At 41.1% G+C, this 18903-nt stretch overlaps 2 protein-coding genes across 16 annotated transcripts in view; both read left to right on the top strand.

The window, feature by feature from the left end:
• Window positions 1-18903, top strand: part of LOC112243017 (protocadherin gamma-C5-like) — a 140372-nt gene that overhangs the window by 15764 nt on the left and 105705 nt on the right. For 3 of the 15 annotated variants that reach the window (XM_042309459.1, XM_042309447.1, XM_042309428.1), the window contains exon 1: window positions 5579-8135. The exons of 6 other annotated variants lie outside the window; for them this stretch is intronic. In XM_042309459.1, the coding sequence (XP_042165393.1) occupies window positions 5730-8135 (2406 nt within the window). In that variant the 5' untranslated portion in view covers window positions 5579-5729. Of the gene's footprint in view, window positions 1-121; window positions 2678-5578; window positions 8136-9798; window positions 12356-18903 lie in introns of those variants that run through there. 6 more of the 15 variants (XM_042309455.1, XM_042309440.1, XM_042309453.1 and 3 more) reach the window with 4 other exon arrangements.
• On the top strand, window positions 15266-18039 carry LOC112230680 (protocadherin beta-16-like). The gene has a single exon (XM_024396935.2). The coding sequence runs from the start codon at window positions 15420-15422 to the stop codon at window positions 17841-17843; it is 2424 nt and encodes an 807-aa protein (XP_024252703.2). The 5' UTR covers window positions 15266-15419; the 3' UTR covers window positions 17844-18039.

Below are 18903 nucleotides of genomic sequence, written 5' to 3'. Positions count from 1 at the left end.
CGTGGACCTGTGTGTATTGTGACTGCTGTTTTCTGTAAGAACTCAGGATGTCGCTGTTTACCATAAATAGAATTGCATGCTTTTCTCCACCCACCATTGGATTATTCAAAAGAGTAATAGGCTACATTGCATCACTATCACCGAAGAGCATTCGGATAACAATCGTTTTGCTATTCCTTTTGAGAGGCTAATATTGCACTCTTACGTTGCAGTATCATTTCGACTAGTTTTGAACTCTTATGTTGACAATTGGTTTTAATCATCCAGAATGGGGTACACAGGATCTTCGGTTTTTACCTTTTTGTTCCGCCTGGCTTTTTGTCATTGCCTGGTGCGCATCAGCAATGGAGACTTGAGCTATTCTATTCCAGAGGAGATGAAACGCGGATCTGTGATCGGAAATCTAGCTAAGGATCTGGGGCTGGATGCTAAGAGACTTTCAGGTCGTAAAGCTCGTTTGGATATGGATGGCAGTCGTCAACGTTACTGTGACATTAATGTGAATACCGGAGATTTAATTGTGGCTGAAACAATAGACAGGGAGGAGCTGTGTGGACTGAAGGTTACTTGTTCTTTAAAATACGAGCTTGTGCTGGAAAAACCTCTTGAATTACATCGCATAACTGTACAAATACAAGATATAAATGACAATTCACCACGGTTTCCCAATGCAGGTATTGATCTAGAAATTCAGGAATCTGCTGACAAAGGCGCACGATACCCCTTGGATGAACCTCATGACTCTGACATAGGATTAAATGGTATACAAAGCTATTCACTGGAGAGGAATGCCTATTTTATTTTGGACGTTCAAACGAGCTCAGACGGAGGAAAATATGGCGAGTTAGTGTTAGAAAAAGAGCTGGATCGAGAACAACAACAAGAGGTGACGTTGTTACTTACTGCTGTTGATGGTGGGACTCCGCAGAGATCTGGTACTGTAGTTATACACGTCACTGTGTTGGATGCTAACGATAATAAACCAGTGTTTAGCCAGACAGTGTATAAAGTCCGTTTGCCTGAAAATTCTCCAACAGGGACTGTTGTAGTTGCAGTTAGTGCTAGTGATGAAGACGAAGGAGCAAATGGAGAAGTATCATATGAGTTCAATCGTATTTCCGATAAAGCAGCTAAACTGTTTTCCATCGACAAAAAGACCGGCGAGATGAAAGTGCAGGGTCCCATAGATTATGAAGAAAATACAGAATACGAAGTACGTGTCCAGGCTAAGGATGGGTCTGGTTTAGCTGGCAATGCAAAAGTAATGATAGAAATCACTGACCTAAATGACAACGCACCGGTGATATTGATCAAATCCTTTAACAATCCCATCCCCGAGAACGTGTTACCTGGAACAGAGGTGGGGATCATAAATGTACAAGATGAAGATTCAGAGGGAAATAGACAGGTCCGCTGCTCCATTCAACAAAATGTTCCTTTCAAACTGAAACCTTCTATCAAAAACTACTATTCTCTAATAATAACAGGTGAACTAGACCGTGAGATAATATCAGAATATAACATAACCATCACTGCCACGGACGAAGGGTCTCCACCTTTATCCTCCTCAATGACTATTCATTTATCTGTGTCAGACGTGAATGACAATCCACCTGTGTTTGAAGAACAATCCTACAGTTCCTATGTGATTGAAAATAACAAGCCTGGCTCCTCAATATGTTCGGTTACTGCCAGAGACCCAGACTGGAGACAGAACGGCACTGTGGTCTATTCTCTATTTCCTAGTGGTGTCAATGGTGTTCAGGTGTCCTCATTTTTATCCATTAACGGAGACACGGGGGTGATCCATGCTGTGAGAACATTTGATTATGAGCAGTTTAGGAGCTTCAAAGTCCACGTTGTAGCCAGAGACAATGGTTCTCCTCCACTCAGCAGTAACGTGACTGTGAGTGTCTTCATAACAGATGAGAATGATAACTCTCCCCAGATATTATACCCTTCTCCAGCAGGGAACTCCTTGATGACTGAGATGGTCCCCAAAGCTACTCTGGTGGGGTCCCTGGTTTCCAAGGTAATAGCTGTGGATGCCGACTCTGGACAGAACGCGTGGCTTTCATATCTCTTCGTGAAATCGACTGATCCGGGACTTTTCACTGTTGGTCTCCACAGCGGAGAGATCAGGGCACAGCGGGACATTGCTGAATCTGACAGTATGGAGCAGAACCTTGTTATATTAGTGAAAGATAACGGACAGCCCTCTCTCTCTACAACCTGTGACGTGTATTTACTCATATCAGACAACTTGGCTGAAGTTCCAGAACTGAAAGACATGGCTTATGAAGATAGTTCCAAATTAACTTCCTATTTGATCATCGCACTGGTCTCTGTCTCCACCTTTTTCCTGACATTCATTATCCTCATCCTGGCAGTGAGGTTCTGCCGCAGTAGAAAGCCTAGAATGTTGTTTGATGGAGCAGTCGCCATTCCCAGCGCGTATTTCCCTCCCAACTATGCAGAGGTGGATGGAGCTGGAACTCTCCGTAGTTCTTATAACTATGACGCATACCTGACAACGGGCTCACGCACCAGTGACTTCAAGTTTGTCAGATCTTACAATGACAGCACCCTGCCTGCTGATCAGACACTAACAAGATGTCCAGATACATTATTAGAAGGGAGTATCACCACGCTCAACACTGCAAGAGAGGCGAATGAGGTAAGCCTTCACTCATCTGAGATACCACCGTTTGTATGTGAGCTGTTTCGTTGTGGGAGAATGGGTTATGCATGATGAAAATACATTCTGGGCCTTAATGGCTTCTGCCATCCTATAGAAACAGTAGGTCTATACTCGTTTTAGATGATAACGTCTTAGTAGGGTACAATGTGGAATTTATCCACTCATTGTTTTGTTTGATTGGTTGAGTTTTAAAGGTGCTCGCTGTTTCTTCTCTTCTCTGTGAGGAGTAATTCACTAAGGGTTTGATTTGATGGTAGCAGTGTGCTCCTTGTTTGTTTGTGCTTTGGTTTCCTATAAATATAACAAGCAACGCAGTTTCGGTTACTTTTAGTTGAGTATGCCTGTGATGTTTTCTTCACAGATGTTCTATTGGAGTTGACAACAAAGCTTGATGGAGATAGGAAAACATGGTTTAGACTCCTTTTGAAAAGGAATCGGGCATTTTATAATACCTTCTTTTTAATTGTCCTGGGAAGTGTTTTTAATGTCTTTTGAAACGTGAATATAAATTGTTACGATGTGTATTTAAAATCCCCATTACCGTTTTTCTTGAGGTCGCCTACATTTCAGCACCAGACCAGTGGACACCGAGGTGACTGTTTTAGTTTACTGAAGTCTAACTGTCGAAAACTCAAAGATAGAATGCGAAAGAATTAGCGTTATTTTGATGACTAACGAAACATCCATAGTTAAATCGACCGTTTTCATGATGGTTGACACTTTTTATTATCCAGGAAAAATACATGTTGCAACTAGTCTACTAATGACTTATTGTGTGACTATTTAGGCATATTGTGTACGTTTCTCCTTATAGCGTACCTCATCCATGTCTTCTCATGATCATGTCACGATGAGGTTACCACTGATTTGAAGCCTATATCTTTCATGTTTTAGGAAAGTCGTCTGCGTTTGGAGAATATGATACATTCTAAGAAGGACACACGGAAAACAATATTAGCCTACGAGCATGCTGTTTTTCTGATAGACTCATGATGTCGCTTTCCACAAGCTAAGTACAGTTAACTATATACCTCCACCTACTACGGGGTGTAGGCTCCATACAGCGCGTCGCATTACCATTTCTCACTGAAAAGCGGTTAGACATTGTAATCTTTCTTCCGTTTGGCTATTGATTGTGGACAATTGACCTTAATTGCTATTAGACATTAAATATGGTCTACAAAGGCTTTACGTTTTTTGCATTTGCTTTTCGTCTTTCTTTCTGCCTTTTCTTCATACACATCCGCAAAGGAGACGTGAACTATTCTATACCAGAGCAGGTGAAACGCGGATCTATAATCGGAAATATAGCCAAGGATCTGAGGTTGGATGTTAAGAGACTTTCGGCTCTAAAATATCCCTTGGAGGAGGATACAACTTTGAATTCGGGAGATCTTATTGTCACTGAATTAATAGACAGGTAGCAGCTTTGCAGTGGGAGGATTTTATCCATATGAAACTGTTCTGGAGAACCTTTAGAATTGTATCGCAGATCTTTTCAGATTCAAGATGTGATGGACAATTAACCCCAGTTTGCAGATGATGTTATTAAACTGGAAATGATGGAGTCGTCGGTCAAAGGTGCTCACTTTCCCATTAATGAAGCCCACGATTCAGATATAGGTCAGAATGCAGTTCAAAGCATTTATTTTTTACAAAGGAATTATTATTTTTGTTGAATGTTCAAACTAATCGAGACAGAGGAAAATACGGTGATTTGTTATTAGAGAAAGAATTAGATCGAGAACAACAAAATGAGGTGACATTATTACTTACTGCGGTTGACGGTGGGGCTCCACAGAGATCTGGTACTGTAGTTATACACGTTAATGTGTTGGATGCTAACGATAATATCCCAGTATTTAGCCAGGATGTTTACAAGGTCATTTTGTCTGAAAATTCTCAGTTTTGGTACCTTGAGGTAAGACCACTCGATGTATTACTCATTGGAAAGTGGTTGCACTTTTTACTGAGTGGGACATCCTGGTAAAATACAAATGTGTCTTTTTACATCACCATGTAGGTTCAGAATTTCTTTTTCGATAGTAGTATCATTTAGGTAGAAGCTTAAACAGTTTGTCTATGGCATCCTGATTCATATGTTTAACAGCCACTGCAATTGTTATTCCTCTTTATGGAAGTCTGGTTGTTGTATTCGCCCAAAGTAATTCTGACATGCAGTAGGTTAAGCGTATTTTCTTACCCTGTTTTAGAGTCACTGAATGGAGGACAATGTTGAGTTTTTAAATGGAATCCGTTTAAAAATAAGAACTTGACATGGACATATAGATACGTTATTATTCATTTTTCTAATTTCAAAACAAATATATTGGAGTAGATTGAGATTTAAGCCTATTGCGTTGTCGCGTTCTGAAACATCCCCATTGATAATTCAGAAACACTTAACATCCCCTACGTTTCAGCACCAGGCACGTGGACAGCGACGAAACTTTTTTTCTTCACTTTAACATAAGTTAAATCCTGCCAAACTCAAATGAAGACAGGAACAATAACACATGTTGTTTTTTGAGTGAGGACACGTTGATAGCTTGTGGAATCCGTGCATTAAATTGTCTTAAAGGAGAAATTTGCGACTAGTGTTAACTCAATGTTTTTTTTACCTTATTGACTGTTCTGATTCATGAACAGGAGTTCATACATCACACAAGTATTACTTTATACATATTTCTTTATAACTATTTATTATTTAACTGGTCATTGGCTACATCATATTTGTAGTAATATATAATAACAAGATAGAAAACTATTGTGTGCTGTTTTTTTAATGACTCAGGATGTCGCTGTTCACCAGCTAAGAAAAGTTAGGCAGCCTACACTTCTCAACCCGCTAATAGATTACTCAAAGGGCGGGTACACTCTATCGCGCCATTACCACTGAGCAGCAGTCGGCCAAAGGACCAATTTCTTCAGTTGGGTAATTTATCTTAGCCAATATTTGTAGTGGCCTACATTGCATAATTCTCTTTTTCACCTTGTAATTGGAATATTTTCGTTTTTTACATCGAAAATGGGCTACATTGGATTTACAGTTTCAGCTTTTGTCCTCCATCTGGCTTTTGTTCTATTTCTGATACGCATCAGCAATGGCGACATGACCTATTCTATTCCAGAGGAGTTGAAACGCGGATCTGTGGTCGGAAATATAGCCAAGGATCTTGGGTTGGATATTAAGAGACTGTCGGCTCGAAAAGCTCGTTTAGAAGAGGATGGAACTAAACACTTCTGTGATATTGACCTGAATTCGGGAGATCTTGTTGTCGCTGAAAGAATTGATAGGGAACAGCTTTGCGGTCCGAGGATTTCATGTGGGCTCAAATATGAAATGGTTCTTGAAAGTCCTTTAGAATTGCATCGCATATCTCTTCAGATTCAGGATGTGAACGATAATTCACCACAGTTTGCAGATGATGTTATTAAATTGGAAATAAGGGAATCAGCTCATAAAGGTGAACGTTTCCCCATTAATGAGGCCCACGATGCAGATATAGGTCAGAATGCAGTTCAAAGCTACTCTTTGCAAAGGAATGACCATTTTGTCTTGAATGTTCATACTAATCGAGATGGGGAAAAATACGGCGAGTTAGTGTTAGAGAAAGAGCTGGACCGAGAACAAAAGCATGAGGTGACGTTGTTACTTACTGCGGTTGACGGTGGGACTCCACAGAGATCTGGTACTGTAGTTATACACGTCACTGTGTTGGATGCTAACGACAATATTCCAGTATTTAGCCAGGACGTGTATAAGGTCAGTCTACCAGAAAATTCTCCGTTGGGTACCGTAGTAGCTACAGTCCGCGCAACTGATGTAGACGAGGGGGCAAATGGCGAGGTAACATATGATCTAGGTCGAGTTTCTGAGGAGTTGAATAATTTGTTTAAACTCGATAGTAAAACTGGGGTTATAAATCTGTCTGGACCGATAGATTATGAGGAGCAGCCCATTTATGAGTTGCGCGTCCTCGCCAAAGATGGTGCAGGTTTGGTGTCATACACAAAAGTACTGATAGATATTACTGACGTAAACGACAACGCACCAGTGATATTAATAAAAACTCTAGCCAATCCAATTCCTGAGAATGTGTTACCTGGCAGAGAGGTGGGCATCATTAACGTACAGGATAAAGACTCTGGGGGGAATAGACAGGTCCGATGCTCCATTCAACAAAATGTTCCATTCAAATTAAATCCCTCAATCAAAAACTATTATTCTCTGGTAACAACGAGTGAACTCGACCGTGAGATAATATCAGATTATAACATAACTATCACTGCCAGCGACGAGGGGACTCCGCCTTTATCCTCCTCAAAGACTATTCATTTATCTGTGTCAGACGTGAATGACAATCCACCTGTGTTTGAAGAACAATACTACAACGCCTATGTGACTGAAAATAACAAGCCTGGCTCCTCTATGTGTTCTGTTACTGCCATAGACCCAGATTGGAGACAGAACGGCACAGTGGTCTATTCTCTATTGCCCAGTGATGTCAACGGTGTTCCGGTGTCCTCATTTTTATCCATTAACGGAGACACGGGGGTGATCCATACTGTAAAATCATTTGATTATGAACAGTTTAGGAGCTTCAAGGTCCACGTTGTAGCCAGAGACAATGGTTCTCCTCCACTCAGCAGTAACGTGACTGTGAGTGTCTTCATAACAGATGAGAATGATAACTCCCCCCAGATATTATACCCTGCTCCAGCAGGGAACTCCTTAATGACTGAGATGGTCCCCAAAGCTGCTCTGGTGGGGTCCCTGGTTTCCAAGGTGATAGCTGTGGATGCTGACTCTGGACAGAACGCATGGCTTTCATATCACATCGTGAAATCGACTGATCCGGGACTTTTCACTATTGCTCTCCACAGTGGAGAGATCAGGGCACAGCGGGACATTTCTGAATCTGACACTATGAAGCAAAACCTTGTTATATCAGTGAAAGATAACGGACAGCCCTCTCTGTCTACAACTTGTGATGTATATTTACTCATATCAGATAACTTGGCTGAAGTTCCAGAACTGAAAGACATGGCTTATGAAGATAGTTCCAAACTTACTTCCTATTTGATCATCGCACTGGTCTCTGTCTCCACCTTTTTTCTGACGTTCATTATTCTCATCCTGGCCGTGAGGTTCTGCCGTAGTGGAAAGCCTAGAATGTTGTTTGATGGAGCAGTCGCCATTCCCAGCGCGTATTTCCCTCCCAACTATGCAGAGGTGGATGCAGCTGGAACTCTCCGTAGTTCTTATAACTATGACGCATACCTGACAACCGGCTCACGCACCAGTGACTTCAAGTTTGTCAGATCTTACAATGACAGCACGCTGCCTGCTGATCAGACACTGAAGAGAAGCCCAACGAAGTTATTAGAAGGAAGTTTCATCACACTCAACACTGCAGGGGAGTCTATTGAGGTAAGATAGAACTAAGAGGTGAAACCCCTTTTGTTTGTGTGCAAACGATTCGGATGATATCAGAATATCTTTCCTAGTGTGTTAGTGGTCTTTTCCTTAAATTCTTCTTTATCCTCTTGATTATGAAGGGTTATGTAAATACATCAATATTCACTTTTTAATGCCTTTTCACAAGGGATATTCTTTCAATTTCGTTGTTGGTGTGTATAAAGTTCGGGATGCTACCCCAATCACGGAGTTTGTTTACATTTTCCTTCCCGCAGTATCCTCATTGCCTACTACATTTCTTAAAAAGTATATTGGCTACGTTTCCACATTTCAGCACGTGGTTAGTGGACAGCGACGTAACCATCCTTTTACGTTAGAGCAGTGGTCACCTGCCTTTTCTGAGTCAAGATCACGTTGTGAGTCAAAATGCTGAGATCTACAGCTCTGATTTTTTTATTAACATGACTAAATAAATGTAAGCCTTTGTAACATTAGCCAATTAAAAACAGTTCTGTACTAATGAGGTTTGTGCAGTTAGATATAGACCCAATATATTAACACAGTATACTGGCTTTGCTTGAATTTACCTGCCAATGCATTGTTGTTAGGGCCATTTAAAAATATATATATTTCAATTTGAAGTAGGTTATATGATCACACCGGTAATATATCCATTGTTGTATTACTTGTGAGGCACAGCTGAGTGAACATACATTTAAATAATTGACTTTTTGTTTTACTGGGCTGATGGTGCTTGCATCTGATGGTCAGTCTCAGCGGAGGGAGAGCAGCAGACTAAGGGTCCGTCTCTCAACACTTAAACTTAAACATGAACTCACTCATAAAAACAGCAGTTTTTTGCAGTATTCGTTGACAGTCTCTCTCTAGTCATGGTTTTAAACGTTTAGAAATCTCACAGTATCAATTTTGCCGTAGCTTTCTTTGATGCTTGCTATGTTACTGCAGACTCGGTCATTTTAGCAATCTTATTGACCATCGGAGGCATAATGCACTTGATTTCCTCTCCAGGCCCACCGGAATGACATAGTTTGTACCTTCAGACACATGAAATGGCAACAGTTTGCCTACCCGGAGCGCAGGGCAGATGAATTGGCTGCACCTACCACCAACAGCCCGAGACTAAAAAAAAAGAGGAATATGGTTGGGTTTTTTACAGAAATGTTTGGCATCGACTAGAAATGCCTTGGAGATCGACAAGTGGATCGCGATCGACCGGTTGGTAACCACTCCCTTAGAGGATAGTGGACACATAATTGCTATTTTGATTAATAATACGGATTAGTCATCGTTTAATTCGATGTGGACCGTTGATTTGGCTTATCTATTTATTTATTTTTGTTATTCGCTAATACATAATTAGTCAGACAGTGGCAAAAGTATGGAAATATTGAATTTACTTTTCATATCTTCTCATTTATGATTACATAACGAGTTGATTTCTCACAGCTCTTGGTTTTCCTCTCTTCTCTTGCTAAGCTGCATGAAACTTTCGAAATACAATCAAAGGGGGGATACTGGCCAAGATGATAAATGACGTAGAACTGTTTGTATTGTGACTGCTGTACTCTGTAAGAACTCAGGATGTCGCTGTTTACCATAAATAGAATTACAGACTCTTCTCCACCCACCATTGGATTATTCAAAAGAGTAATAGGCTATATTGCATCACTTCTAACGAAGAGCAGTTGGATAACATTCGTTTTGCTATTCCCTTTGAGAGCCTAATATTGTACACTTACAATACCGTATCAGTTCGACTAGTTTTGAACTCTAATGTTGACAATTGGTTTTGATCATCCAGAATGGGGTACACAGGATCTTCGGTTTTTACCTTATTGTTCCGCCTGGCTTTTTGTCATTGCCTGGTGCGCATCAGCAATGGAGACTTGAGCTATTCTATTCCAGAGGAGGTGAAACACGGATCTGTGATCGGAAATCTAGCTAAGGATCTGGGGCTGGATCCTAAGAGACTTTCAGGTCGTAAAGCTCGTTTGGATATGGATGGCAGTCGTCAACGTTACTGTGACATTAATGTGAATACCGGAGATTTAATTGTGGCTGAAACAATAGACAGGGAGGAGCTGTGTGGACTGAAGGTTACTTGTTCTTTAAAATACGAGCTTGTGCTGGAAAAACCTCTTGAATTACATCGCATAACTGTACAAATACAAGATATAAATGACAATTCACCACGGTTTCCCAATGCACGTATTGATCTAGAAATTCGGGAATCTGCTGACAAAGGCGCACGATACCCCTTGGATGAACCTCATGACTCTGACATAGGATTAAATGGTATACAAAGCTATTCACTGGAGAGGAATGCCTATTTTATTTTGGACGTTCAAACGAGCTCAGATGGAGGAAAATATGGCGAGTTAGTGTTAGAAAAAGAGCTGGATCGAGAACAACAACAAGAGGTGACGTTGTTACTTACTGCTGTTGATGGTGGGACTCCGCAGAGATCTGGTACTGTAGTTATACACGTCATTGTGTTGGATGCTAACGATAATAAACCAGCGTTTAGCCAGACAGTGTATAAAGTCCGTTTGCCTGAAAATTCTCCAACAGGGACTGTTGTAGTTGCAGTTAGTGCTAGTGATGAAGACGAAGGAGCAAATGGAGAAGTATCATATGAGTTCAATCGTATTTCCGATAAAGCAGCTAAACTGTTTTCCATCGACAAAAAGACCGGCGAGATTAAAGTGCAGGGTCCCATAGATTATGAAGAAAATACAGAATACGAAGTACGTGTCCAGGCTAAGGATGGGTCTGGTTTAGCTGGCAATGCAAAAGTAATGATAGAAATCGCTGACCTAAATGACAACGCACCGGTGATATTGATCAAATCCTTTAACAATCCCATCCCCGAGAATGTGTTACCTGGAACAGAGGTGGGGATCATAAATGTACAAGATGAAGATTCACAGGGAAATAGACAGGTCCGCTGCTCCATTCAACAAAATGTTCCTTTCAAACTGAAACCTTCTATCAAAAACTACTATTCTCTAATAATAACGAGTGAACTAGACCGTGAGATAATATCAGATTATAACATAACTATCACTGCCACTGACGAGGGGTCTCCACCTTTATCCTCCTCAATGACTATTCATTTGTCTGTGTCAGACGTGAATGACAATCCACCTGTGTTTGAAGAACAATCCTACAGCGCCTATGTGACTGAAAATAACACGCCTGGCTCCTCTATGTGTTCTGTTACTGCCAGAGACCCAGACTGGCGACAGAACGGCACTGTGGTCTATTCTCTATTGCCTAGTGGTGTCAATGGTGTTCCGGTGTCCTCATTTTTATCCATTAACGGAGACACGGGAGTGATCCATGCTGTGAGAACATTTGATTATGAACAGTTTAGGAGCTTCAAAGTCCACGTTGTAGCCAGGGACAATGGTTCTCCTCCACTCAGCAGTAACGTGACTGTGAGTGTCTTCATAACAGATGAGAATGATAATTCTCCCCAGATATTATACCCTGCTCCAGCAGGGAACTCCTTGATGACTGAGATGGTCCCCAAAGCTACTCTGGCGGGGTCCCTGGTTTCCAAGGTAATAGCTGTGGATGCCGACTCTGGACAAAACGCGTGGCTTTCATATCTCTTCGTGAAATCGACTGATCCGGGACTTTTCACTGTTGGTCTCCACAGCGGAGAGATCAGGGCACAGCGGGACATTTCTGAATCTGACAGTATGAAGCAGAACCTTGTTATATTAGTGAAAGATAACGGACAGCCCTCTCTCTCTACAACCTGTGATGTATATTTGCTCATATCAGATAACTTGGCTGAAGTTCCAGAACCGAAAGACATGGCTTATGAGGATAGTTCCAAACTAACTTCATATTTGGTCATTGGTCTGGTCTCTGTTTCCACCTTTTTCCTGACATTCATTATTCTCATCCTGGCAGTGAGGTTCTGCCGCAGTAGAAAGCCTAGAATGTTGTTTGATGGAGCAGTCGCCATTCCCAGCGCATATCTCCCTCCCAACTATGCAGAGGTGGATGGAGCTGGAACTCTCCGTAGTTCTTATAATTATGATGCATACCTGACAACGGGTTCACGCACCAGTGACTTCAAGTTTGTCAGATCTTACAATGACAGCACCCTGCCTGCTGATCAGACACTAACAAGATGTCCAGATACATTATTAGAAGGGAGTATCACCACGCTCAACACTGCAGGAGAGGCTAATGAGGTAAGCCCTCACTCATCTGAGATACCACCGTTTGTATGTGAGCTGTTTCGTTGTGGGAGAATGGGTTATGCATGATGAAAATACATTCTGGGCCTTAATGGCTTCTGCCATCCTATAGAAACAGTAGGTCTATACTCGTTTTAGATGATAACATCTTAGTAGGGTACAATGTGGAATTTATCCACTCATTGTTTTGTTTGATTGGTTGAGTTTTGAAGGTGCTCGCTGTTTCTTCTCTTCTCTGTGAGGAGTAATTCACTAAGGGTTTGACTTGATGGAAGCAGTTTGCTCCTTGTTTGTTTGTGCTTTGGTTTCCTATAATTAAAACAAGCAACGCAGTTTCGGTTGCTTTTAGTTGAGTATGCCTGTGATGTTTTCTTCACAGATGTTCTAATGGAGTTGACAACAAAGCTTGATGGAGATAGGAAAACATGGTTTAGTCTCCTTTTGAAAAGGAATCAGGCATTTTATAATACAATCGTTTTAATTGACCTGGGAAGTGTTTTTAATGTCTTTTGAAACGTGAATATAAATTGTTACGATGTGTATTTAAAATCCCCATTGTTACCGTTTTTCTTGAGGTCGCCTACATTTCAGCACCAGACCAGTGGACACCGAGGTGACTGTTTTAGTTTACTGAAGTCTAACTGTCGAAAACTCAAAGATAGAGTGCGAAAGAATTACCGTTATTTTGATGACTAACGTAACATCCATAGTTAAATCGACAGTTTTCATGATGGTTGACATTTTTTATTATCCAGGAAAAATACATGTTGCAACTAGTCTACTAATGGCTTATTGTGTGACTATTTAGGCATATTGTGTACGTTTCTCCTAATAGCGTACCTCATCCATGTCTTCTCATGATCATGTCACGATGAGGTTACCACTGATTTGAAGCCTATATCTTTCATGTTTTAGGAAAGTCGTCTGCGTTTGGAGAATATGATACATTCTAAGAAGGACACACGGAAAACAATATTAGCCTACGAGCATGCTGTTTTTCTGATAGACTCATGATGTCGCTTTCCACCAGCTAAGTACAGTTAACTATATACCTCCACCTACTACGGGGGTGTAGGCTCCATACAGCGCGTCGCATTACCATTTCTCACTGAAAAGCGGTTAGACATTGTAATCTTACTTCCGTTTGGCTATTGATTGTGGACAATTGGCCTTAATTGCTATTAGACATTAAATATGGTCTACAAAGGCTTTACGTTTTTTGCATTTGCTTTTCGTCTTTCTTTCTGCCTTTTCTTCATACACATCCGCAAAGGAGACGTGAGCTATTCTATACCAGAGCAGGTGAAACGCGGATCTGTAATCGGAAATATAGCCAAGGATCTGAGGTTGGATGTTAAGAGACTTTCGGCTCTAAAATATCCCTTGGAGGAGGATACAACTTTGAATTCGGGAGAGCTTATTGTCACTGAATTAATAGACAGGTAGCAGCTTTGCAGTGGGAGGATTTTATCCATATGAAACTGTTCTGGAGAACCTTTAGAATTGTATCGCAGATCTTTTCAGATTCAAGATGTGATGGACAATTAACCCCAGTTTGCAGATGATGTTATTAAACTGGAAATGATGGAGTCGTCGGTCAAAGGTGCTCACTTTCCCATTAATGAAGCCCACGATTCAGATATAGGTCAGAATGCCGTTCAAAGCATTTATTTACAAAGGAATGATTATTTTTGTTGAATGTTCATACCAATCGAGACAGAGGAAAATACGGTGATTTGTTATTTAGAGAAAGAATTAGATCGAGAACAACAACATGAGGTGACATTATTACTTACTGCGGTTGACGGTGGGGCTCCACAGAGATCTGGTACTGTAGTTATACACGTTAATGTGTTGGATGCTAACGATAATATCCCAGTATTTAGCCAGGATGTTTACAAGGTAATTTTGCCTGAAAATTCTCCGTTTTGGTACCTTGAGGTAAGACCACTCGATGTATTACTCATTGGAAAGCGGTTGCACTTTTTACTGAGTGGGACATCCTGGTAAAATACAAATGTGTCTTTTTACATCACCATATAGGTTCAGAATTTCTTTTTCGATAGTAGTATCATTTAGGTAGAAGCTTAAACAGTTTGTCTATGGCATCCTGATTCATATGTTTAACAGGCACTGCAATTGTTATTCCTCTTTATGGAAGTCTGGTTGTTGTATTCGCCCAAAGTAATTCTGACATGCAGTAGGTTAAGCGTATTTTCTTACCCGGTTTTAGAGTCACTGAATGGAGGACAATGTTGAGTTTTTAAATGGAATCCGTTTAAAAATAAGAACTTGACATGGACATATAGGTACTTTAGTATTCATTTTTCTGATTTCTCATTTCACAATAAATATTTTGGAGTAGATTGAGATTTAAGCCTATTGCGTTGTCGCGTTCTGAAACATCCCCATTGATAATTCAGAAACACTTAACATCACCAACGTTTCAGCACCAGGCACGTGGACAGCGACGAAACTTTTTTTCTTCACTTTAACATCAGTTTAAATCCTGCCAAACTGAAATGAAGACAGGAACAATAACACATGTTGGTTTTTTGAGTGAGGACACGTTGATAGCTAGTGGAATCCCTGCATTAAATTGTCTTAAAGGAGAAAGTTGCGACTAGTGTTAACTCAATGTTTTTTTTTACCTTATTGACTGTTCTGATTCATGAACAGGAGTTCATACATCACACAAGTATTACTTTAAACATATTTCTTTATAACTATTTATTATTTAACTGGTCATTGGCTACATCATATTTGTAGGAATATATAATAACAAGATAGAAAACTATTGTGTGCTGTTTTTTTAATGACTCAGGATGTCGCTGTTCACCAGCTAAGAAAAGTTAGGCAGCCTACACTTCTCAACCCGCTAATTTATTACTCAGAGGGCGGATACAACCTACGGCGCCATTATCACTGAGGAGCAGTCGGCCAAAGGACCTAATTTCTTCAGTTGGGTAATTTATCTTAGCCAATATTTGTAGTAGCCTACATTGCATAATTCTCTTTTTCACCTTGTAATTGGAATATTTTCGTTTGTACATCGAAAATGGGCTACATTGGATTTACAGTTTCAGCTTTTGTCCTCCTTCTGGCTTTTGTTCTATCCCTGATACGCATCAGCAATGGCGACATGACCTATTCTATTCCAGAGGAGATGAAACGCGGATCTGTGGTCGGAAATATAGCCAAGGATCTTGGGTTGGATATTAAGAGACTGTCGGCTCGAAAAGCTCGTTTAGAAGAGGATGGAACTAAACACTTCTGTGATATTGACCTGAATTCTGGAGATCTTGTTGTCGCTGAAAGAATTGATAGGGAACAGCTTTGCGGTCCGAGGATTTCATGTGGGCTCAAATATGAAATGGTTCTTGAAAGTCCTTTAGAATTGCATCGCATATCTCTTCAGATTCAGGATGTGAACGATAATTCACCACAGTTTGCAGATGATGTTATCAAATTGGAAATAACGGAATCAGCTGATAGAGGTGAACGTTTCCCCATTAATGAGGCCCACGATGCAGATATAGGTCAGAATGCAGTTCAAAGCTACTCTTTACAAAGGAATGACCATTTTGTCTTGAATGTTCATACTAATCGAGATGGAGGAAAATACGGTGAGTTAGTGTTAGAGAAAGAGCTGGACCGAGAACAAGAGCAGGAGGTGACATTGTTACTTACTGCTGTTGATGGTGGGACTCCACAGAGATCTGGTACTGTAGTTATACACGTCACTGTGTTGGATGCTAACGACAATATTCCAGTATTTAGCCAGGACGTGTATAAGGTCAATGTACTAGAAAATTCTCCGTTGGGTACCGAAGTAGCTACAGTCCGCGCAACTGATGTAGACGAGGGACCAAATGGCGAGGTAACATATGATCTAGGTCGAATTTCTGATGAGTTGATGAATTTGTTTCAACTCGATAGTAAAACTGGGGTTATAAATCTGTCTGGACCGATAGATTATGAGGAGCAGCCCATTTATGAGTTGCGTGTCCTCGCCAAAGATGGTGCAGGTTTGGTGTCATACACAAAAGTACTGATAGATATTACTGACGTAAACGATAACGCACCAGTGATATTAATAAAAACCCTGACCAATCCAATTGCCGAGAATGTGTTACCTGGAATAGAGGTGGGCATCATTAACGTACAGGATAAAGACTCTGGGGGGAATAGACAGGTCCGATGCTCCATTCAACAAAATGTTCCATTCAAATTAAATCCCTCAATCAAAAACTATTATTCTCTGGTAACAACGAGTGAACTCGACCGTGAGATAATATCAGATTACAACATAACTATCACTGCCACCGACGAGGGGACTCCGCCTTTATCCTCCTCAAAGACTATTCGTTTATCTGTGTCAGACGTGAATGACAATCCACCTGTGTTTGAAGAACAATACTACAACGCCTATGTGACTGAAAATAACAAGCCTGGCTCCTCTATGTGTTCTGTTACTGCCATAGACCCAGACTGGAGACAGAACGGCACAGTGGTCTATTCTCTATTGCCCAGTGAGGTCAACGGTGTTCCGGTGTCCTCATTTTTATCCATTAACGGAGACACGGGGGTGATCCATACTGTAAAATCATTTGATTATGAGCAGTTTAGGAGCTTCAAGGTCCACGTTGTAGCCAGAGACAATGGTTCTCCTCCACTCAGCAGTAACGTGACAGTGAGTATCTTCATAACAGATGAGAATGATAACTCTCCCCAGATATTATACCCTGCTCCGGCAGGGAACTCCTTGATGACTGAGATGGTCCCCAAAGCTGCTCTGGCGGGGTCCCTGGTTTCCAAGGTGATAGCTGTGGATGCTGACTCTGGACAGAACGCGTGGCTTTCATATCACATCGTGAAATCGACTGATCCGGGACTTTTCACTATTGCTCTCCACAGTGGAGAGATCAGGGCACAGCGGGACATTTCTGAATCTGACACTATGAAGCAAAACCTTGTTATATCAGTGAAAGATAACGGACAGCCCTCTCTGTCTACAACTTGTGATGTATATTTACTCATATCAGATAACTTGGCTGAAGTTCCAGAACTGAAAGACATGACTTATGAAGATAGTTCCAAACTAACTTCCTATTTGATCATCGCACTGGTCTCTGTTTCCACATTTTTCCTGACTTTCATTATTCTCATCCTGGCCGTGAGGTTCTGCCGCAGTAGAAAGCCCAGAATGTTGTTTGATGGAGCAGTCGCCATTCCCAGCGCGTATTTCCCTCCCAACTATGCAGAGGTGGATGGAGCTGGAACTCTGGGCAGTTCTTATAACTATGATGCATACCTGACAACGGGCTCACGCACCAGTGACTTCAAGTTTGTCAGATCTTACAATGACAGCACCCTGCCTGCTGACCAGACACTGAAGAAGAATCTAAATGAACCTTTTGGAGAAAACATTATCACGTTCAACACCGTGGGGGAGTGTGAGGTGAGATTTCATAGGTTGTGAATAACTGAAATGCTTTTAATTCGGTTGTGCCTATTTGAAGCTGTATAACTTACCATGTACAAATATGAATCTGTATAACTAACCATGTGCATATGTGAAGCTGTACAACTAACCATGTGCATATGTGAAGCTGTACAACTAACCATGTGCATATGTGAAGCTGTACAACTAACCATCTGCATATATGAAGCTGTACAACTAACCATGTGCATATATGAAGCTGTACAACTTACCATGTGCATATATCTCATGAAGCTGTACAACTAACCATGTGCATAGCCTACTCTATGAACCTGTGTAACTATCGTAGCAACTTACAGGAGCAATTAGGGTTAAGTGACTTGCTCAAGGGCACATCAACAGATTTTTCACCTAGTCAGCTCAGGGATTCGAACCATCAGTAACCATTGGTTACCTGCCCAACACTCATAATCGCTAGGCTACCTGCTGCCTATTATTCTTTCTAACTATGGCAGATTTTATGGAAGATGCCAAAACCTTGGAGATAACAATAGATGGTGAACTCAGATATGGGCCTGTGGTTTAGTTTTCCCTAAATCAATCCATATGACAAATCCAGCTCCAGAACCGTTAATAGAGCCAGCTGGATAATATTTTGAATATTGAGTAGTAAAAAAAAAAAGACAACGGATAATATTAGCTAGCTAGATAAAGTTAGCAAGATACTACATGACCAAAAGTATGTGGACACATGCTTGTCGATCATCTCATTCCAAAAGCATTAATATGGAGTTGGTACCCCCTTTGCTGCCATAACAGCCTCCACTCCTCTGGGAAGGCTTTCCACTATATGTTGGAACATTGCTGCAGGGACTTGCTTCCATTCAGCCACAAGAGCATTAGTGAGGTCGGGCACTGATGTTGGGAGATTCGGCCTGGCTCGCAGTCGCCGTTCCAATTCATGAGGTCGGGGTTGTAGTCAGGGCTCTGTGTAGGCCAGTCAAGTTCTTCCACACCGATCTCGACAAATCATTTCTGTATGGACCTCGCTTTGTTCACGGAGACATTGTCATGCTGAAACAGGAAAGGCCCTTCCCCA

Source organism: Oncorhynchus tshawytscha, linkage group LG30, assembly GCF_018296145.1.
Source record: "Oncorhynchus tshawytscha isolate Ot180627B linkage group LG30, Otsh_v2.0, whole genome shotgun sequence".
Lineage (NCBI taxonomy): Eukaryota > Metazoa > Chordata > Actinopteri > Salmoniformes > Salmonidae > Oncorhynchus > Oncorhynchus tshawytscha.
This window is presented reverse-complemented; position numbering and strand designations above follow the sequence as displayed.

Excerpts from the sequence above, each read along its gene's own strand:
- LOC112230680 (XM_024396935.2), top strand. The coding sequence starts at position 15,420 with ATGGGCTACATTGGATTTACAGTTTCAGCTTTTGTCCTCCTTCTGGCT.